Source organism: Oryctolagus cuniculus, chromosome 3 (assembly GCF_964237555.1).
Source record: "Oryctolagus cuniculus chromosome 3, mOryCun1.1, whole genome shotgun sequence".
NCBI lineage: Eukaryota > Metazoa > Chordata > Mammalia > Lagomorpha > Leporidae > Oryctolagus > Oryctolagus cuniculus.
The window spans coordinates 120346025-120368361 of record NC_091434.1 but is presented as its reverse complement, the minus strand read 5'-3'; the positions used below and the strand labels follow the sequence as shown (position 1 = coordinate 120368361).

Sequence of the window (22337 nt, the reverse complement as noted above, 5' to 3'; positions counted from 1 at the left end):
TAAAACTGTCCATACTGTCGCCCAAACCCAAGACTTGGGGCAAAGTCTTCCATCCGTAGCACGTGAGAAAGTAATCTCAGCTTATACAAGGATGACTTGAGAGTTTAAGTTGTGGGGACGGTACAAACCTCATTTCTACAGCTTCTGGCATGCCAGAACACTCCAAAATGTTTCTATGTGTGCCTTTCAATGATTAAACATTAACTCGTGCAATCCACTAGATGCACATTCGCCTACTCTTTAAATGAACCTGGTAAAGGTTCTTTCTTTTTTTTTGGAAAGTTAACCCAGGCCGTGCCAGGAAACGTCTTTTCCGAAGGAATTCTTCCAAAGCCTCATTTAAATTGTGCCCCGCCAGGCTGCACCGAAGACGCTCGGTGTCCGCCAAAGGGAATCATTTCTACTTGGTGGGGATGCAAAGTGATCACCGTCCCCCCGCCAAAAAAAAACGCTTGCAAATCGCACGACCCCTAAACCCGAGTGACCGACACGACGTCCCATCGGCACCCCGGTTCTCACACTCGATTTCCTGCCCCGCTTCACCGCGACCTTTAGCAGGCCCAGAGCATTCCAGGGCCGCGAATCCGCTCCGGCCGGCTACCTGGCTGCAGCCCCGCGCCGGGTGGCCGCCCGCCCGCACCTGCCCGCGCCGGGCCCCGCCCCCTCGGCCCCCACCCGCCCGGCCCGCGGGACAAAGCGCGGCCGCGGCCCAGCCCCGGCGCCCGGCGACCCCGAGCCGCGGGCCCGACCTTGGCGTCGCCCCGGGGCCCGGCTCACAAAGCGCCGCACTTCCGGCCGGGCCGCGCCGCCACCCGGGCCGGCCCGGGACCCGCCCGCCGTCCGGGGTCGAGAAGGACGCGCGTGCCGCCCCCGCCCGCCCGCACTCACCGCGCCGCTGCGGCGGCGGCGACGACGACGACGGCCTGGACCTCAGTGACCAACGCACGCCGGCCCGGGACGGGCTCGGCCGTGAGGCTGGGGGGGGGGGGGTGAGGCGAGGGGCGAGCGCCGCGGAGTCCTGCTCCTTTGCGGGGCTGAGCCGCTCGGCCCCGCGTCTCCGCCGCCTCCCGCGCGCCGCGCTCCCGCTCGCTCGCTCGGCTCGGCTCGGCTTGGCCCGGCCCGCCTCTCCGCAGCCCGCGCTCCCCGCCGACGCTGCGCAGCCACCGGAGCCGCCGACCTCACTTCCGCCCGGGGCGCGCCGCGGCGGGGGCGCGCGGGCACGTGACGCGGCGCCGTGCGCGCTCCCGCCGGCGTCCTTGAGGCTCCCGGATGGAGTCGCGCGCGGGAGTTGGGGAGTCTCTGCGTTAGACGCTGGTGGGGATTGTTCCCCCTCGAGTGATTTCGCGCCCCTGGGGAGCGCGGCGGGACGTTGTTGAGGCTATGTAGTAACGTCTTGTGGACATAGTGTATTCGATTTCGCGTTTACGAAGCAGGGCGCGGTAGTGGCGGTGCGCAGCGCTGGGTCTGACGGGCTGGTGCCCCCTTGACGCGCTCCTGCCACGGGTTTCGGCTCCCGCAGCCCGGAGGCTGCCTGTGCCCCGGCGGACGGGGCGGTGGGGCCGGGGGCCGGCGCGGGAGCGCAGTCACCGCCGTGCGGGGCTTTCCCGGCGCTGCTCCCCCGACTCTGCGTTCATGGAGCCCTTTGGGAACGCACTGCTGCTGAGAAGCAGGGCCGGGGTTCAGGGTGCTTCCTCTGTGAGAAAGTCCTGGCCGCCAGCGTTCCTAGGACTGCCCCCTGGGACCCACCCGCCGGTGCCCTGCCTGGTCAGGGCCGGTGGGTCTGCTTAAGGGGTGGGATTGGGCGCTGCAGGAGAGTCTGGCTGGGCCCAGGGAGTACGGGGCCACCCGGACCTGTACTTCCGGAAAGAACCGGGCCGGTCCACCCCTACCTGCAACTACATCTGTAACAACCATTGCAACTGAAGATCCTTCAGTGGGCCACTCTTTTTAGGATTTTATAGGATTTTTCTTTTCTCTTACCCTAAATGCGTTGGGACCATAAGTTTTCAGGTTTTTTTTTTTTTTCAGATTTGGGAGGAGGGTGTCTTTGCATAACGTAATGATTTATCTTGGGATGGGACCCAAGTGTGAACAAGAAATTCGTTTATTATATACCTTATGCACGTAGCCTGAAGGTAGTTTATACAACTTTTTAATGTTTGTGCTTGAAGCGAAGTTTCACGACGTGGAAGCCCCCGCCGCCCACCGTGAGATGTCATTGCTCATAAGGTTTCAGATTTGGAGCATTCTGGATTAGGGATGCCCAACCTGTAGTTGTAGACGATGCAGCTTCTGGGGGGAAATGTCAATAGCTTTAAATAAAATTAGTGCATTGGGCTTTCAGATGTGATCTGTTGGAATACAAACACCATGGTGATTTGATTACCCTTTTTCCATATTAAAAATACACGAATGAGGAAGGCTTTTGACAGGCGGTTAGGCCACCTCTTGGGATGCCTGCATCCCATGTCAGAGGGCCTGAGCTTGAGGCTTCCCTCTGCTTCTGATTCCAGCTCCCTGCTGGTGCACACTCTGGAAAGCAACAGGTGGTGGCTGGAGTGCTTGAGTCCCTGCCACCCACAAGGGGGACTAGATTGAGTTCCTGGCCCCAGGCTTCAGCCTGGCTCAGGCATTTGGGGAATGAACCAATGGATGAAAGATACCTCTCCTTCAGCCTTACAAGTAGTTGAAAATAAATAAGTCCTGATCAAGTTTAAAATAAAAAGAATAAGATTTATTTATTTGAAAGAGAGAGAGAGAGGTTTTCCATCCGCTGGTTCACTCCCCAGTTGGCCACAATGGCCAGAGCTGTGCTGATCTGAAGCCAGGAGCCAGGAGCTTCTTCCAGGTCTCCCACGCGGGCGCAGGAGCCCAAGCACTTGGGCCATCTTATACTGCTTTCCCAGTCCATAGCAGAGAGCTGGATTGGAAGTAGAGCAACTGGGACTTGAACCGGTGTGTATGGGATGCCGGCACTGCAGGCATTGGCTTCACCAGCTATGCCACAGCGTTGTCCCCTGATCAAGTTTTTTTAAAAAATTTTAAAGACTACACAGGAGAATTCATTAAAAAGCAAAAATCAAAAATTTTATAGAAAAATTCTACAAGTGTCATGTAAATACTTAAAATACATAATAGAAGAAAGGATAGGGCTGGGGCTATGGTGCAGTGGGTTAATGTCCTGGCCTAAAGCACCAGCATCCCGTGTGGGCACCAGTTCGAGTCCTGGCTGCTCCACTTCCGATCCAGCTCTTTGCTATGGCCTGGGAAAGCAGTAGAAGATGGCCCAAGTGATTGGGACCCTACACCCAGATGGGAGATCCAGAAGAAGCTCCTGGCTTTGGATCAGCACAGCTCTGGCCATTGCGGCCAATTGGAGAGTGAACCATCAGATGGAAGACCTCTCTCTCTGCCTCTCCTCTCTCTGTGTAATTCTGACTTTCAAATAAATAATAAATAAGTCTTTTAAAAAAGGATACATTTTATATAAGCTTGATTATAGGAAAAGTAACCAAATGTAAATAAATGCAATGGTATTTGTAATATTATAATGTTATGAAGTGTATTTCCTGTTTACAACTATCTCATATTACATATCTATACATGTTATGTATTTAAAAATATAATTTTTATTGTGTGAATTAGAAATATATTCAATGGTATTTATAACATTATAAAGTGTATTTCCTATTTATAACTATCACATATTACATATCTATACATGTTATATATTTTAAAATATAATTTTTAGTGTGTGAATTAGAAATAAAATACATTAATAAGCTTTTATGAGAATCCAGGGGTAGACAGTTTGTGCACCAGTTAACATACCACTTGGGGGAGACAGGTGTTGTAGCATAGTAGGTTAAGCCATCACTTGGGATACCCTCATCCCATAGCAGAGTGCCTGGTTCCACTTCTGGCTCCATTTCCGATCCAGCTTCCTGCTAGTGCACACCCTGCGGGACAGCAGATGCTGGCTCAAGTACTTGGGCCCCTGCCACCCTCATGGGAGCCCCAGATGGAGTTCCTTGCTTCAGGCCTGGCCCAGTCCTGGCTGTTGTGGGTATTTAGTGAATTAAGCAGCAGATGAAAGAGATCATTCCCTCTGCCTTATAAATAAATAAAAAGAAAAAAGATGCAAGAACAACTATTAAAAGAGAAGAAAGAAAAAGTTGCCACTCGGAATGCATGTATCCTATAATGAAGTGCCAAGGTTTGAAACCTGGCTCTACTTCTAATTCTAGCTTTCTGTTACCACATACTGTGGGAACAGCAGGTGAGGGCTCAAGCACTTGGGTTCTTGTCAGTCATATGGAAGGCACTAATTGAGGTACAGGTTGTTGATTTCAACCTGGCCCTGCCCTGGCTTTTGTGGGCATTTGGGGAATGAACCGGTGGATGGAGGATCCTGTCTCTGCCTTTCAAAATGAAAAATAATATGTTTATAAAAAAAGAATTGGGCAAAATCTGCATGAATAAAAATTTTTTAAAGAATTTATTTATATGAGAGGTAGAGTTACGCAAAAAGGGAGAGACAGAAGGGTCTTCCATCTACTGGTTCACTCCCCAAATGGCTGCAATGGCCAAAGCTGAGCCGATCAGGAGCCAGGAGCTTCCCCCCAGTCTCCCTTGCAGGTGCAGAGGCCCAAGCACTTGGGCCATCGTCCACTACTTTCCCAGGCATAGAAGAGAGCTGGATAGGAAGAGTAGCCGGGACTTGAACCAGCACCCATATGGGATGTATGCCAGCACTACAGGCAGAGGATTAGCCCACTATGCCACAATGAACAGCTCCATGAATAAAATTTTAAATAACCACCAAAGGTCACAAAAGAACAATTAAATGCATGGGGAGCAGGGATCACATCCATAGATAAGTACATTCACCATCAGAAAAGTGTCAGTGCTCCCTAAATGAAGAAGTTAGGCCGGCACTGCGGCTCACTAGGCTAATCCTCCACCTGCTGCGCCGGTTCTAGTCTCTAGTTGGGGCGCCGGATTCTGTTCCGGTTGCTCCTTTTCCAGTCCAGCTCTCTGCTGTGGCCTGGAGTGCAGTGGAGGATGGCCCAGGTGCTTGGGCCCTGCACCCGCATGGGAGACCAGGAGGAAGCACCTGGCTCCTGGCTTCGGATCGGCGCAGCGTGCCAGCCCCAACGCGCTGGCCGTAGCGGCCACTTTGGGGGGTGAACCAACGGCAAAGGAAGACCTTTCTCTCTGTCTCTCTCTCTCTCTCTCTTACTGTCTAACTCTGCCTGTCAAAAAAAAAAAAATTAAGAAGTTAACATAATCCCAATAAAATATCAGCAGTTATTTTCACTAAAGTAATTATTCTTTATATATGGGGGGGGGAATTGACCAAAAAAATCAAATGCAACAATATCTGCTAGGAAAATGTTGAAAATAATAGAGAGGGGACACCAGACCTGGCAATTTAAAAGTCTCAATTAGTAAATCAGCGCATGAGTAGACAGACCAATGAAATATAATAAAAGGCCCAGAAATAACTCAAATAATTTGGGGAAGCTGGCATCTGATAAAGATAGCAACCCAAAAAATGGAGATAAGGATGGGCTGTTTGATAAACAGTGTTGGGACAAAAATGTAGTCATGTGAAAAAGTATAAGATTGAATCTATATTTCACACCATATCCCAGGATGAAATCCACATGTAAAGAGATATAAATAGGGCTGACACTGTGGCATAACAGGTAAAGCCATGCCATATGGGCGTTGGTTCATGTCCTGACTGCTCCACTTCTGAGCCAGCTCCCTGATAATCTGCCTGGGAAAGCACTGGAGAATGGTCCCATTGCTTGGGTCCCTGCACTCATGTGGGAGATCCAGAAGAAGCTCCTGGCTCCTGGCTTCAGATTGGCCCAGCTCCGGTCATTGCAGTCATCTGGGGAGTGAACCAGCCGATGGAAGATCTCTGTCTCCTCCTTTCTCCCTCTCCCTCTCTGTAACTCTGCCCTTAAAATAAATAAATAAATAAATCCTTTTTTTTTTAAAGGTGTAAACATAGAACCCTGGAATCATAAAAGGACAAAAAGAAAGCATGGGGAAATCCCTTTTTAAATCTTGAAGTAAAGAAGGCTTTTCTAATCATCAAAATCCAGAAATCATGACTATAAAAAACCTTGGTTTGCAAAAAGTACTTAAGCAAAATCAAAAGACAAATGATGAACATGGAAGAACTAGTCCCTACACATAGTCAGAAACAAGGGGCTAATGTATTCCAAGAACTTCCAGAAGGCAACATGAAAAAGTCTTACAACTCAGTAGAAAAATGAGGTGCCTTCACAGAAAAGGCAGTATGGAGAAATGATCCTTAGTCGTGTGCAAAAAGAAGACAACTTCATTTGTGTAAAGAAAGACGCAAGTTAAAATTGAGACAGCATTTTCCCCCTATGATTAGGCAGCATCCACAAAAAATTGACAGTTGGTGAGGAACCTGGGAAGGAGGCTCTCTGAGACACCGCTGGATTGGAGAGGGGACCATGCCGTGATGTGCATCAAGAAAGAACACAGAGGCCGGTGCATCCCATATGGGCGACTTTTCATGTCTTGGCTGTTCTACTTTCAGATCCAGCTCCGAATTAGCATGCCTAGGAAAACAGCAGATAACTGCCCAAGTCCTTGGGCCCCTGTTATCCACAGGGGAGACCCGGATGAAGCTCCTGGCTCCTGGCTTGGCCTGATTTCGGCTTGGCCCAGCCCTGGCCATTTGGCCATCTGAGGAGTAAACCAAGAGATAGAAGCCGGCTCACTCTTTGAAATAAATAAAATAAATCCTTAAAAAATGTATACAAAACTTTTGACCCAGCAACTGCACTTCTGGGATTTTGCCTACAGAAACCCTGTAGTTGTGTCAAAAGGAATAGATTTGCTCCTATTCGCTGCAGTGTTGTTTGTAGCAGCAAAACATTGGAAACAATTCTAGAGTCCATCGCTAGGGGAATGATTAAATTAATTGGTTCAGCAATTCAGTGAAATATTCTGTAACTCAAGAAAGAAATGAGGACCTTTCTATGTACTGAAATGGAAATACCTCCAATACAGATTGTTCAATGCATACATCAAGGAGTAGAACTCTGTTAAAGAACATTGCATTAAAAGATGGAAATGGAGGGTGGGCATTTGGCACACCAGTTTAGTGAGAAGCATGAGATGCCTGTATCCCATATCAGAGTGCTTGGTTCCTCAGCTTCTGACCCAACTTCCTGCTGATGCACACCCTGGGAGGCAGCAGATGATGGCTAAAGTACTTGGATTCCTGTCACCAGGAGACAGGAGACCAGAATTGAATTCCAGACTCCTGGCTTCCCCATCCTGGCTGTTCCAGGCATTCGAGACATGAACCAATGGATGGAAGATCTATCTCTCTCTGTGTGTCTCTCTGTCTCTGTCTCTCTGCCTTTCAAATTAAAAAAAGGAAATAAAAATTAAAAGAAATTTTAAACCACGTGAATGTATTGCCCATTCTCAAATTAAATTCAAAATAAATTTTAATTGTAGGTATTTTGTTTTTTACAGGCAGAGTGGACAGTGAGAGAGGGAGAGAGACAGAGAGAAAGGTCTTCCTTTGCCGTTGGTTCACCCTCCAATGGCCGCCGCGGCCAGTGCGCTGTGGCTGGCGCACCGCGCTGATCCGAAGGCAGAAGCCAGGTGCTTCTCCTGGTCTCCCATGGGGTGCAGGGCCCAAGCACTTGGGCCATCCTCCACTGCACTCCCGGGCCACAGCAGAGAGCTGGCCTGGAAGCGGGGCAACCAGGACAGAATCCGGCGCCCCGACCGGGATTAGAACCCGGTGTGCCGGTGCCGCTAGGAGGAGGATTAGCCTAGTGAGCCGCAGCGCCGGCAATTGTAGGTATTTTTATGGTAGTATAAAATGGCCAATTTGGAAAATGGTTTGGTTGATTCTTATAAAACTAAGCATACTGGAGCTGGTGTTGTGGCATAGTGGGTAAAGCCACCACCTGCAACACCGGCATTCCATATGGGTGGCGATTAGTGTCCCAACAGCTCTACTTACTATGCAACTCCCTGCTAATGGCCTGGGAAAAGCAGCAGAAAATGGCCTGAGGGCTTGGGTCCATGCTACCCATGAGGGAGGTCCAGAAGAATCTCTTAGCTATAGGCTTGGGTTTGCTCTGCCCTGGCTGTTGCAGCCACTTGGGGAGTGAACCAGCAGATGGAAGACCTCTCTGTCTCTCCCTCTCTCTGTAGCTCTGACTTTAAAATAAATAAATCTTTTTTAAAAAAACTACCGTAATTGTATATCTATCCTATCATCCTGCAAATTATACTAAAAAGAAATGAAATAATATACCCTTGCAAAGATTTGTGCCAAAATGTTTATAACAGTTTTATTGATAGTAACTAAAAGCAGGAAAGCTTCTACTCATCTGTCACTGGGAGAACAGTTAAACTCTGTGATATTCTGGGGCCACTGGTGGAAGACAGTGGACACATTTTTCAGAAATTTTCAAGCCATTCATCAAGCAGAGCCCTTCTTATAAAGGGTATCATATAAACTTAATATTAAAAAACAAAGGGACTGTGTATTCAAACCTCATCTCCCCTATTTAACCGTATTTTGCTATTACCTATGCCCTTCAGCCTCCCTGCATCTATTGAACTTGCATGTGGCACTAGTCTGCTACCCTTCTCAGCTCCCTTCCAGGGATGCCAAGTCGTGAAGCTGAAATCAGCCACGGCAGGAATATTTATGCCAGGGACTCATCCAGGGATACTTATCATGGCTTCATTTATGCTTTGTTGATTTTCCAGACTTAAGAATGTGATGGAGGGAATATTAGGATTGCAGATTAAATTTAAAAGTAGTGGGGTTGGTACTGTGGTGTAGCAGGTAAAGTTGTTGCCTACAGTGCTGGCATCCCATATGCAGGCTGCTCCACTTCAGACCCAGTTCTCTGCTATGGCCTGGGAAAGCAGTGGAGGATGGCCCAGGTCCTTGTGCCCCTGCACTTGTGTGGGAGACCCAGAGGAAGCTCCTGGCTCCGGCTCCTGGCTTCGGATCAGCACAGCTCCGGCCGTTGCGGCCAATCAAGAAGTGAACCACTAGATGGAAGACCTCTCTCTCTTTCTCTCTCTGTGTAACTCAGACTTTCAAATAAATAAATAAATCTTTAAAAAAAAATTTTTTTTTAGAAGTGGTGTCTCAGGGTGGCACTGTGGCTGGTGTAGCTGGTAAAGCTGCCACCTAGTGACGGCATCCCATATAGGCACTGGTTGGAGTCCTGGCTCCTCCACTTCTGATCCTGCTCCCTGCTAATGTGCCTGGGAAAGCAGTGGAAGATGGCCCAAGTCCTTGGGCCCTTGCACCTATATGGGAGACCAGGTAGAAGCTCTAGGCTCCTGGCTTCAGATGGCCCAGCTCCAGCCATTGTGGCCATTTGTAAAGTGAACAAGTGGAAGGAAGACCTCTGTCTCTCTAACTCTGCCTCTGCCTCTCTGTAACTCTTCCTTTCAAATACATAAATAAGTCTTTTTTTTAAAAAAAGTAATGTCGGAAGTGATTACACTATGAATGGTTTAAACATTTAAGAAACTTTAAATTTTTTAATTATAATTTTAATGTATTTATTTTCATTTTTTGAGAGAGAGAGCGAGAGAATGTTCCATCCACGGGTTCACTTCCCTACAACATGCCTACAACAGCCAGGGTTGGGCCAGGCCAAAGCCAGGAGCCTAGAACTCAATCCAGATCTCCCACATGGGCGGCAGGGACCCAAGCACTTGAGCCATCATCCGCTGCCTCCCAGGGTGCCCATTAGCAGGAAGCTGGATCAGAAGCAGCGCAGCCAGCACTCAAGCCCAGGTATTCCCAAATGGCATGCAGATGTCCTAAGTGGCATCTTAACCACTGTACCAAATACCTACCCCAGTTTTAGTATCCCAAAACTATTTTCCAAATTCTCAATGAAGTCCCTCATGCCATTGACAGACAAATGAAGTTCCAACTGCAATCATACCAGTTAACTGTGGGGAGCAACTCGGACTAGACTAAGTTACTGGAATTAAGACTTATTCTATGCATCTGCTCTCCCACAATATGGCGCTGAGAAGGGAGAAACAGCTTCTACACAGCTGCCTCCAGTTCAACCAATAAACTGTAGGACCTGCTCCTGATTGGAGGAGAGCAGCGTACTCGGCGTGTGGGTAGCAGAGTTGGGACTGGTGGAAGAGGACTATAAAGGAGGAGAGAGACAACATGCACCAGGAACATCTAAGAGGAACACCTGTGCAGCCCCCGAGAGAGCCTGCCGGCGGTGTGCCGCTCCCCCGTGGAAGTGGGGAAAGTGGCCAGGGGGAACCGCCCTTCCACGGAGGTGGAAGGGACGGCAGCCAACCCGGGAAGAACCAGCAGCAAACCCGGGGAGGGCCGAGCAGACAAAAGAACAGCGCAGGGTCCTGTGTCGTTCCTCCACGAAGAGGGGGAGCGACAGTTAACATAAAGTATCAGTTAATATTTATGTCAAACTAATCCAGAGAACTATGAGACCCGGTAATAAATTGCTGTTTTAAGCCACTAATTTTGGATTTAGGTTAGGATGCAGCAATAGATAATCTGAGTAACCATGAGCAGTCCCAGGTCATGAGATTGATCTAGTGGCACATTGTTTGCATTTTTAAAAGATTTATGTATTTATTTATTTGAAAGGCAGAGTTTACTGAAAGAGAGAAAGAGAGAGAGAGTGAGCGAGCGAGCACTCTTCCATCCACTGGTTCACTCCCAAATGGCTGCAGCCATTTGAAGCCAATCTGAGCTGAGCCAATCTGAAGCCAGGAGCCAGGAACTTCTTTTGGGGCTCCCAAGTGGGTGCAGGGGCCTTGGATCATCTTCAATTGCTTTCCCAGGCACATTAACAGGGAGCTGGATTGGAATTTGGGCAGCTGGGACTCAAGCTGTCACCCATATGGAATGCTGACATCATACCTTAAAGCACAATGCCAGCCCCAATTATATGTATTTAAAAATAAACCAGGGCCAGCACCGCAGCTCACTAGGCTAATCCTCTGCCTGCGGCACCAGCACACCGGGTTCTAGTCCTGGTCAGGGCGCCGGATTCTGTCCCAGTCGCTCCTCTTCCAGTCCAGCTCTCTGCTGTGGCCCGGGAGGGCATTGGAGGATGGCCCAAGTGCTTGGGCCCTGCACCCCATGGGAGACCAGGATAAGTCCCTGGCTCCTGCCATCGGATCAGCGCGGTGTGCCGGCTGCAGCGCACTGGCCGCGGCAACCATTGGAGGGTGAACCAACGGCAAAGGAAGACCTTTCTCTCTGTCTCTCTCTCTCTCTCTCACTGTCCTCTCTGCCTGTCAAAAAATAAATAAATGAATGAATAAAAATAAATGAGGAGCAGATATTTGGCCTACTGGCTAGGCCACCAGCTAAGATGTCCACATCACACCATTTGTTGAAGAGACTGTTCTTGTTCCAAGGATTGGTTTTAGCTCCTTTGTCAAAGAGTAGTTGGTTGTAGATACGTGGATTGATTTCTGGCATTTCTATTCTGTTCCATTGGTCTGTCTATCTGTTTTTGTACCAGTACCAGGCTGTTTTGATTGTGACTACCCTGTAGTATGTCTTAAAATCTAGTATTGTGATGCCTCCAGCTTTGTTTATGTTGTATAAGATTGCTTTAGCTATTTAGGGTCTCTTGTGTTTCCATATGCATTTCAGTACCATTTTTTCTAGATTTGCAAGGAATATCATTGGCATTTTGATTGGGATTGCATTGAATCTGTAAATTGCTTTTAATAGTATAGACATTTTGATGATATTGATTCTTCAAATCCATGAACATGGAAGATTTTTCCATTTTTTGTCTTCTTCTATGTCTTTCTTCAATGTTTTGTAATTCTCATCATAGAGATCTTTGACTTCCTTGGTTAAATTTATTCCAAGGTATTTATTTTTTTGTAGCTATTGTGAGTGGGATTGATCTTAGCAGTTCTTCCTCAGCCATGGCATTGTCTGAGGATACAAAAGCTATTTATTTTTGTGTATTGATTTTATATCCTGCCACTTTTCTGAACTCTTTTATGAATTCCAATAGTCTCTCAGTGGAATCTTTCGAATCCTGTATATATAAAATAATGTTATCTGCAAATAGAGATAGTTGAGTTCCTCCTTTCCAATTTTTATCCCTTTGATTTATTTTTCTTGCCTAATGGCTCTGGCTAAAATTTCCATATATAATAGCAATGGTGGGAGTGCTCCTCCTTGTCTGGTTCCAGATCTTAGTGGGAATGCTTCCAACTTTTCCCGATTCAAGAAGATTTTGGCTGTGGGTTCATCATAAATTGCCTTTATTGTGTTGAGGAATGTTCCTTTTAAACCCAATTTGCTTAGAGTTTTCATCATGAAAGGGTGTTGTATTTTATCAAATATTTTCTCTGCATCTATTGAGATAACCATATGGTTTTTGTTCTTCTGTTTGTTAATGTACCCCATTGATTGATTTGTGAATGTTGAACCATCCCTGCATACTAGGCTTATTTTACTGAACATAATCATGTATTTGATAATGAAGAACATAAACAGAGTTATTAAATATACTTCTAAAATTCCTGGTACTTTAAAGAGCATTCACATAAGTAAAATTGTGAAGAATTTAGTTCCTGGAAGCATTTAAGCATAGGTGGAATCTTTCTTCCATTTATGGTGTTTCAGGATTTCTGTGGGATTGGTATGGTGTTGTAGCAGGCAAAGCTGCCTGTGATGCTGTCATCTCATAATGGTGCCGGCTGCTCCACTTCCGATCTACTAATGTGCATGAGAAAGCAGCAAAAGATGACCCAAATGCTTGGGCCCCTGCACCTAAATTGGAGACCCGGAGGAAACTCTGGGCTCCTGGCTTCCGCCTGGCTCCCCCCAGCCATGTGGCCACTGGAGGAATGAACCAGCAGATGGAAGAACTAACTCTCTCTCTCTCTCTCTCTCCATCTCTTTCCATGTAACTATGACTCTAAAATAAGTAAATAAATTTTAAAAAAAGTACAAAAAAAAAAAAAAAAGATGCCCAAATCCTGTGGGAGTACTTTGGTTCAAGACCTGGCTCCAGCTTCTGACTCCAGCTTGAAGATCTGAATAGCACTAGAAGGTAGAGGAAAGGAAAGTTTACCATCTCTGCTTGAGTTGTAGCATTCCCCTTCTCCTGCTCTCTTCTCCTGCTCAAAGTTTCAGGCCCAGTCTTGGACTGGGATTCTCACCCCTGGCTTTCTGCAGGCCTTTAGGTGTGCACTGGGTCTACACCAATGGCTTTCCTGGCTCCATCTTGCAGGTGGCAGACAGTGGGACTCCTCAGCCTCGATCATCACATGAGCCACTTCCATAATTAAGCTATTATTGCATATTTATGTATTTCCGTCTGTGCTGTTGCTCTGGAGAACCTTAACTAACACAACCATGCACTGCATTATGGAGCAAATTTATCAATGTGGATGATACTCAAAAGCTTTGAAAATACTGCTCTCAGGTATTTACTTAGCAGTGGGTTTGCTTGGCCAAAGGGTACCTGTGTATTAAAACTTACAAGATAATGGGAGATTGCTCTCCAAAGAGTTTACACCAAGATACACTATTGCCAATAAGATACCGTCTCTGGGACAGGTGTGTAGCCTGGCAGTTAAGACCCCAGGATGAGATACTTCCACCCTATTTCAGAGTGCTTGGGTTCAAGTCCTAGCTTTGGCTTTTTTTTTTTTATTGAAGATTTATTTATTTGAAAGACAGAGTTGCAGAGAGAGGTAGAGACAGAGAGAAAGTTCTTCCATCCTCTGGTTCACTCCCCAGATGGCCACAGTGGCTGGAGCTGCACTGATCCAAAGCCAGGAGCCAGGAGCTTCCTCCCAGTCTCCCACATGGGTGCAGGGGCCCAAGGACTTGGGCCATCCTGCACCACCTTCCCAGGCCACAGCAAAGAGCTGGATTGGAAGAGGAGCAGCCAGGACTAGAACTGGCACCCGTATGGGATGCTGGCGCTTCATGCCAGGGTCCCAACCCACTGTGCCACAGCGCTGGCCTCAGCTTTGGCTTTTGATTCCAGTTTTATGCTGCTGTGTATCCAATGATGGTTCAAATTATTGGGTTCCTGCCACCTGCTCAAATATTGGGAGACCTGGATGGGATTCCCAGCTTGAGGCTTCAAACAGGGCCATTATGGGCATTTGGGGAGTGAACCAGCAGATGGGAGTGATCTCTCTCTCTCTCTTTTTCATCCTCTAGCCCTCTCTGTTTCCCTGCCTCTCAAATACATTGATTCTTAAAAGAGTGGGACAAGCTTTGTGGAGCAGGGAGTTAAGCCATTAATTCTGATGCCCAACTACCATGTCAAAATGCCTGTCAAGTCCCTGCTGCACTGCTTCCCATCCAACCTCTTGCTAATGAACCTGGGAGGCGGTGGATCACGGTTCAGGTGCTTGGGCCCCTGCCACTCATATGGGAGACCCAGATGGAGTACTGGGCTCTTGGGTTTGGCCTAGCCCAGCCCAGGCTGTTGTGGGGCATCTGGCGAGGAAACCAGTGGATGGAAGATCTCTCTCTGTGTCTCTGTCTTTCCTCTCTCACTATTTCTCTGCCATTCAAGTGGATGAAAATAAATTTTAAAAACATAAAAAGTAGTAAATAAAGACATGAGCTCCAATAACTCACATATTTGTCATACGATGAACTCTTTTAAAAAAGATTTATTTATTTATTTGAGGTGCAGAGTTACAGAGAGAGAAGGAGAGACACAGAGGGAGGTCTTCCATCTGCTGGTTCACTCCCCAAATGGCCGCAACAGCTGGAGCTGGGGTGATCTGAAGCCAGAAGCCAGGAGCTTCTTCCGGGTCTCCCATATGGGTGCAGGGGTCCAGGCACTTGGGCCATCTTCTCCTGCTTTCCCAGGCTTCAATAGGGAGCTGTATCAAAAGTGGAGGAGCTAGGGGGTCATCACTGTGGTGTAGCAGATATAGCTGCTGCCTGCGGTACCAGCATCCCATATGGGTGCCAGTTCATGCCCTGGCTGCTCCACTTCTGATCCAGCTCTCTGCTAGAGTCCTGGGAAAGCAGTAGAAGATGAACCAAGTCCTTGGGACCCTGCATCCAAGTGGGAGACTGCAAAGAGGCTCCTGGCTCCTGGCTCAGATTGGCTCAGCTCTGGCTGCTGCAGCCATTTGGGGAGTGAACTAGTCAGTGCATGGAAGATTCTCTCTCTCTCTCTCTCTCTCTCTCTCTCTCTCTCTGCCTCTGCCTCTCTGTAACTATGCTTTTTAAATAAATAAAAAAAAAAAAGAAAAAAGAAGTGGAGCAGCTGGGACTTGAACAGGCACCCATGTGGGATGCCTGTGCCGCAAATGGAGGCCAAGCCTACTACACCACAGCACCAGCCCCTGCCTATGAACTTTTTGATTCTTATCAATCAGATGGCAAGATTGAAATTGCAACTTCAGTCTTTCTAGGATCTTTGTCTTGAAGTAGAATAACTGGTTTAAAGAGTCTGAATTATAGGGTGGGCATTCAGCACAGCAGTAAGATGCTGCCTGGGGCACCTGCATCCAATGGCACAGTGTCTGGGTTGGAGCCCTAGCTCTGCTTGCGATTCCAGCATTCCTGCTAACCTGCACCCTGGCACACACAGAGTGATGGCTCTGCCACCCACGTGGGAGACCCTGACTGAGCTCTCTGCTCCTGGCCTGGGGCTGCTGCTGTGGATGCTTTGGGACTGAAACAGTAGATGGGTGATCTCTGTCTCTGTCTCCCTGCCTTCCTAATTAAAAAAATGTGAAATAACAAAATGAAATATCTTAGTAACTAAATTAAAAATTTTAAGAAATAAAAATAAAAGAATAGAAACTATTTTAAAGCTCTTGGTATCATCAAATTTTTCTCTATATTTATAGATGTACAAGTAGTGTAAGCCCCGGTCACCTCATCAAATCCTTGCATATATTGAGTATCTCCTTTAAAATCTTTTAAAATTTTATAATTAAAAGATCTCATGTTCTCTGATTTGCATCTCTTAGACTCCAGGACAGAGGTGGGAGGGGGCGGGTGTTTGGACTCTTGCATCCTGGCTGTCTTCCTCTGCAAAGCCTTTTGAAGGAAAAAGATAAAGCATTTTTGGAGAGAAAATCTTTCATCATCCTGGAGAACAAGGTAATGGTACCATCAATTCATTGGGCATTCTGAGATGGTCAAGAATGAGAGAAAGCAACTGGGGAGGGGGCTGTGGTTTTAACAGGGGAGAGGAAGAACATGCTTTTGTCCTTCCTCAGACTCCTGTGATGTCTGGCAAGCAGCGAGTAGCAGAGAAAGTGGAAGCAACAGTAGGGGGGGCATGGGAACTGGCCAGGGAGGGTGCTGGACTTTCATGTGAGTGGTTACATAGACAGGAAAACACGCAACCCGAGCAGGTGTGCTGGGGCGGGCAGGCTGGTGAGACACAGGCTGTAAACAGGGACATTACTGCAAGGCTGCCTGTGTCACAGCTATGCCATCGCATTTCCTCATTCTTGTGTGCAGGGGCGGTTTCATGATTTCAGTGGACAAAAACCAGCTGCTCTCCTCCAAAGCTTTCTGAAGCAAGCCAAGGCTATTTTCCTGGTTTATTTCCTGGTGCTGTAAGACAATACCTGCAGCTGGGTAATTTACAAGGGAAGAGGTTTGATGTAGCTCATGGTTCTGGAGGCTGGGCAGTGCAATGGCATAGTGCTGGCCAGCACCTTGTGCTGCTTCAAATCCTAGCTAGAGCAGAAGGGCAGGTGCATGTGTACGGAAGAGAGGAAACACTGCAGACTGGGGCCAGCAGGGAAGAGGCCACTTCCCTGTAGGAAGTACAAGTGTAGGGATGCCTACATCCTGTATCACAGTGCCTGGGTTCTAGTCCTGGCTCTGCTGTGGATTCCTGCTTCATGCTAAAACATACCCTGGGTGGCAGGGGTGATGGCTCAAATAGTTGGGTTTCTGCTACTGGTGTAGAAGACCTGGAAGGAATTCCTCATTTCTGAACCCCTGTCCACCTTGGCTGCCAGGAGCCTTTGGGGAGTGACCATTGTGGACAGAAGATCTCTGTCTGTAGGTCTGTGTGTGTGTGTGTGTGTAGGTGTGTGTTCGCCTTTCAAATAAATGAATACACACACATTTAAAGAAAGCCACTAGGGATAGATTTGCTTCATAACAACTCCCTCTCAGGGTAACTAATCCAGTCCTAAGGCTCACTCCCCAGGAAGGCACTAATCCTTCTTAAGGATGTAATCGCCTCTTAAAGGGCCCATCACCTTTCAAGATGTTACCCCAGCAAACAAGTTTCAACATGAGCAGTTGGTGGGAACAGAACACATCCCAACTATAGCAGCTTCTCGGTAGATGTTGAAGGCAAAATGAAGCCTGATTTAAAAATACAAACTTCTTTTTCCATCCAAAAGAAGCAGGTTCAGATTCAAAAGCGGAAGCAGCAAAGGTGCAGCCAGCAGGTTGGAAGGGCTGCCTTGCCCTGGCTTGGAAGTGGCATTGGCTCGCTCCACGCCCTATTCTCACAAGGACTGTGTGTCTTTTGGGAATGGGACTTAGGTGCTGGTGGAGATCCTGGGACTGCCAGGTTCCTATGGCCCAACCATAAGTGCTACCTCTGCTACTCTTATATGTATAAAATATCCCTCGAGATACTGCTGGAAAACACACAAATGAATGGAGTAAAGAAGGAAATAGGGACAGCTGTAATCCACTTAGGAAAAGTACCAGAAGCAAAAATGCGAGTGAGTTTCCATTAGTTTTTGTTATTGGAAGATGTGCCTTCCAAATTATGGGAGGCGCAACAAGAGATGTGGCATTTACTTCTTTTTCCATTTGACATTTTATTCTTTACCCACAAGACTGTATCACTTTCAATTTATTTACTTATTTAAAAGGCAGAGAGAGCGAGAGAGAGCGAGAGCGCTCTTATCTGCTGGTTTACTCTCCAGATGCCTGCAACGGCTGGGGCTCAGCCTGGCTAAAGGGACCCTTATACTTGAGCCATTATCTGCTGCCTCCTAGGGTGGGCATTAGCAGGGAGCTGGAGCCAGATTTGAGCTTTAATCCCAGGTACTCTGATACACTCATCCCAAACAGCTGTACTAGTAATTGGGACAAATGAGGGGGTGGGACTGTCCAGCAAGTAATTGAGTTTGACTGTGTCGAGGGCCAAGGAGACAAGATGAGGGATGGGCGCTGAGTCCTGGGGTGGCCTCTTAACTGCCCTCTCTCAGTATCAAAACCAGAGGTCACATGTTCAGTTCAGGCAGACGCAGTGCTGAAAAGCAGGTGTCCTCGCCTGGAGTCTGTCTTCTCCTTTCTTCCTAAGCTTTTCTTGTCAACGAACTTGGACATGAAGCCCATTTTACTAAATTAGAAACTTACGAGGAAACAATCCCTGCTCTAGCTCCTGAAACATCCCCTTAAACCAAACTGGATGCAAGGACTACTTTTTCCTGTTTAAGTGGTGCACATTCATTAAAGAAAATTTGGAAAAGTAGGAAGAAAAACACAAGTCATCCATAGCACCATCTCTCAAAGACAGTATGTTAATGTTTTTTCTTAACACTTGAGATCCAAGCCCAGAAGATCCTTAAGACTAACACTGCAGGTGTTCAGGCTCATTACTTTACTGAGAGACAGTCAAGAAACTTGGCCACGGGGCCGGTGCTGTGGTGCAGTGGGTAAAGCCATTGCCGGTGATGCCCGCATCCCATTTTGGGCTCCAGTTCGAGTCCCAGCTGCTCCACTTCCTATCCAACTCCCTGCTAATGGCTTGGGAAAGCAGTAGAAGGTGGCCCAAATCCTTGAGCCCCTGCAACCACACAAGAGACCCTGATGAAGCTCCTGGCTCCTGGGTTTGGCCCAGCCCAGCCCCGGTCATTGTGGCTATTTGGGGGAATGAACCAATGGATGGAAGATCTCTCTCTCATCCTCTCTCTGTAACTGTACCTTTCAAATAATTAAATAAATTTTAAAACAAACAAACAAGAAAGAAAGAGAAAAAAGAAAGGAAGGAAGGAAAGAACTTGGCCATTTCTATTTATCCAAGCTCATCCAGGAGTGGCAGAACCAGAAAGAATCCCAGGTAATCTCAGAATCTCTGAACCCTTCTACTCACTTTTTTGTTTTTAAGATTTATTTATTTGAAACACAGAGAGAGAGAGAGAGAGAGAGAGAGAGAGAGAGGAGAGAGGGAGGGAGTGAGGGAGGGAGGGAGAGAGAGAGAGAGAGAGAGAGAGAGAGAGAGAGAATCTTCCATCTGTTGGTTCACTCCCCAAATAACCACAACAGCCTTGACTTCTGGGTCTCTCCCACATGGGTGGCAGGAACTCAAGCATTTGGGCCTTTATCTGCTCTCTCCCAGGTGCATTAGCAGGGGGCTGGAGCAGAAGCAAGGAGCAGCTGGGACTCAAACCAGGCACTCTGATACACTGCCCCTGTTCTCTTTCCCCAGGTTAAGACAGGGACTTTACTGGCAGAATTGGGGGTTTTGAAGACCAATTGAACAACAGAATTTTCTAGATTTCTTTCCTTTTTAAATTTAGATATGCTGCCAGCACTACAGCTCAATAGGCTAATCCTCTGCCTGTGGCACCGGCACTCTGGGTTCTAGTCCCAGTCAGGGCGCTGGATTCTGTCCCGGTTGCCCTCTTCCAGGCCAGCTCTCTGCTGTGGCCTGAGAGTGCAGTGGAGGATGGCCCAAGTGCTTGGGCCCTGCACCCCATGGGAGACCAGGAGAAGTACCTGGCTCCTGCCTTCGGATCAGTGCAGTGCGCCAGCTGCAGCGCGTCAGCCACGGCGGCCATTGGAGGGTGAACCAACGGCAAAGGAAGACCTTTCTCTCTGTCTCTCTCTCTCTCTCTCACGGTCCACTCTGCCTGTCAAAAAAAATTTAGATATGCTTCACTTAAATAAAAGCAGACAAATCTTAAGTGTTCAGACTGGTAACTTGTTACTTATTATGTACACATACCCATTATTCCCATCACTGCCAGATCCCAAGAGTCAAGGCTTAACAGGAGATCCTTTAAGTCTCTTCCCAGGTAGTACTCCTGACTGACCCCTAGAGCCCACAAGGACTTAAAAACATCTCCAAGTTTAGCAGTAGGGGCTGGTGCTATTGGCACAGTTGGATAAGCCTCTGCTTGAGGCGCCCGCATCCCACGTGGGTACTGGTTTGTGTCCTGGCTACTTCTCTTCTGATCCAGCTCTCTGTTATGGCCTGGGAAAGCAGTGGAAGATGGATCAAGTCCTTGGGTCCCTGCACCCACATGGGAGACCCAGAGGATGCTCCTGGATCCTGGCTTCAGATTGGCGCAGCTCCAGCCATTGCAGCCAGTGAACCAGCAGATGGAAGACCTCTGTCAGTCTTTCCCTCTGTCTGTAAATCTGCCTCTGAAATAAATAAATCAATAAAATCTTTTTAAAAAGTTTAATAGTAAAGATAAGTGACACTTCCTTTTTTCCTTCCGTTGTCTCTCTCTCTCTCTCTCTTTTTTTTTTTTTTTAATTTTTTGACAGGCAGAGTGGACAGTGAGAGAGAGAGACAGAGAGAAAGGTCTTCCTTTTGCCATTGGTTCACCCTCCAATGGCCGCCGCAGCCGACGCGCTGCGGCTGGCGCACCGCACTGATCCGATGGCAGGAGCCAGGTGCTTTTCCTGGTCTCCCATGGGGTGCAGGGCCCAAGCACTTGGGCCATCCTCCACTGCACTCCCGGGCCACAGCAGAGAGCTGGCCTGGAAGAGGGGCAACCGGGACAGAATCCGGCGCCCCGACCGGGACTAGAACCCGGTGTGCCGGCGCCGCTAGGCGGAGGATTAGCCTAGTGAGCCGCGGCACCGGCCTCCGTTGTCTCTTAAAAATTAAAACTTTTCCTTTGAGAGTCATTTCGGATTTACAGAAAAGTTACAATGACAGCGTGTCCTTCATACAATTTCTCCTCCCTAGAGGCATCTTAACCGCCGCGGCACACCAAGGCCCAGGTGCTAACAACTTCTTTTTAGTTAAATATGAAGTCTGGGAACAGACATTTAGCCTAGTGGTCCAGATACCTGTGTCCCACATCACGCCATCGCGGACGCTTTGGGGGTGAACCAGCAGATGGGAGGTCTCTCTTCCTCTCTCTCTCAAACAGGTTAAAAAAAAATAAAACAAATATTTTAAAAAGCCAACGAAGGCTGATCTTAACGTGTGCAAAGCTCGCGTCCTAACCAGAGGTCCCACGCCCCTCCCCCGGAGTCCCCGCCTCCCGCTCCCACTACAACTCCCGGCGTGCCCCGCGCCCCCGCGCACGCGCGCTTCGCGGTGACGTCAGGGCAGCGGCCGGGACGCTGGACGTGCGGCGGTCGGAGCGCTGGAACCCGAGCGGCGTCCTTGCCCTACAGTCGCGGTTTGGACTCGGCGGTGTTTGCAGTGCCAGGTGAGTGTGCGGGTCGGCGGGGGCGGCCCCGGCTCGCGCGCCTTCTGCTTCCCTGACCCTGCTGACACCCCCCCCCCCCCGGTTTTAGAGCCGCCCAGCCCCGCGCCCCGAAATGGGCCCCGCTACCCCCACACCTCCTCTGGTGCCTGCCCTGCCCTTCCTTCGCTAGAGCCCTCTGGGCGGACCCTTTACTCTCCGCCTCCCCCGTCGGCTCCCGTTCTGAAGGACCCCCTCCGCCCGAGACCCGCCCCCTTTCGCGGAGTCGGCCCTTCTGTCCCCTACCCCCTGCCCCCTGCGCCTTCGTGGATGCTCCTGAGTACCCCAACGCCGGGCTGCGGGCCCTGCCACTGCCCTTCTTCTCGCTTCCGCCCCCCACCCCCACCCCCGGGCTGCAGGGGGTCGGTCAGTTTTCCCCGCGGCGAGAGGTGGTCCCCTCCTTGGAGAGCTTGGCGCTGGCCCCTGGGCCCGTGCCCCGCCTCGTGTCACCTGCTCTCGATCCTGCAGCGAGCGTCCTTAGTGTTAGAGCTGCTTGCTGACAACATTATCTGCGTGTCTCTTCTCACGTTTGGTTTTTCTACCCGATCAAATTGAGAACTCTGGGGGCAGGGATGTCTGTTTTCGCCTCCGCCTAAGTCGTAAATCTCCAGTGCGGAGCAAGTTCATATAGAAGAGGCTTCGTAAACAGGCGGATACGAAATTTCTGTTGTTTCAGGGTAAAAGTGGAAAAAGAGGTAAAAACGTCGGGGTGGGGTGGGGTGGGGTGGGGTGGGGTGGCTGGTATTTCGCCTACTCTTGCTGGAGTCCATGAGTTCAGTTCCGGCTCTGCTCCTGGCTCCAGCTGCCTGCTGATGGTAGATCCCAGGAGCCCCCCCCCCCCCCCGTAAGTAATT

At 48.7% G+C, this 22337-nt stretch overlaps 3 protein-coding genes across 5 annotated transcripts in view; 2 read left to right on the top strand and 1 right to left on the bottom strand.

Moving 5' to 3' along the window:
* FAM168B (family with sequence similarity 168 member B) overlaps positions 1-22337 on the bottom strand; it is a 64100-nt gene that overhangs the window by 41521 nt on the left and 242 nt on the right. Inside the window, exon 1 of one of the 2 annotated variants that reach the window (XM_070071040.1) lies at positions 889-1192. The exons of the other annotated variant lie outside the window; for it this stretch is intronic. The gene's annotated coding sequence lies outside the window, so the exon portion shown is untranslated. Of the gene's footprint in view, positions 1-888; positions 1193-22337 lie in introns of those variants that run through there. 2 annotated transcript variants of the gene reach the window in all.
* Positions 414-22038, top strand: LOC138848877 (uncharacterized). The gene is made up of 5 exons (XM_070069883.1): positions 414-1221; positions 1520-1695; positions 2172-2207; positions 21243-21447; positions 21536-22038. The coding sequence occupies exons 1-5, from the start codon at positions 414-416 to the stop codon at positions 22036-22038; spliced, it is 1728 nt and encodes a 575-aa protein (XP_069925984.1).
* The window catches only part of PLEKHB2 (pleckstrin homology domain containing B2), a 31199-nt gene continuing 30168 nt past the window's right edge, over positions 21307-22337 (top strand). The window contains exon 1 of one of the 2 annotated variants that reach the window (XM_008258455.4): positions 21307-21447. The gene's annotated coding sequence lies outside the window, so the exon portion shown is untranslated. The remainder of the gene's footprint in view (positions 21448-22337) is intronic. The other variant, XM_002712323.5, reaches the window with a different exon arrangement.

What these genes read in the sequence shown, in the direction of transcription:
- LOC138848877 (XM_070069883.1), top strand. Translation starts at nt 414, where the DNA reads ATGCAAAGTGATCACCGTCCCCCCGCCAAAAAAAAACGCTTGCAAATC. An exon ending in GGAAGCCCCCGCCGCCCACC is followed by an intron (nt 2,208 to 21,242) that starts GTGAGATGTCAT and finishes CGTCCTAACCAG; the next exon opens with AGGTCCCACGCCCCTCCCCC. An exon ending in GGCGGTGTTTGCAGTGCCAG is followed by an intron (nt 21,448 to 21,535) that starts GTGAGTGTGCGG and finishes CCCCGGTTTTAG; the next exon opens with AGCCGCCCAGCCCCGCGCCC.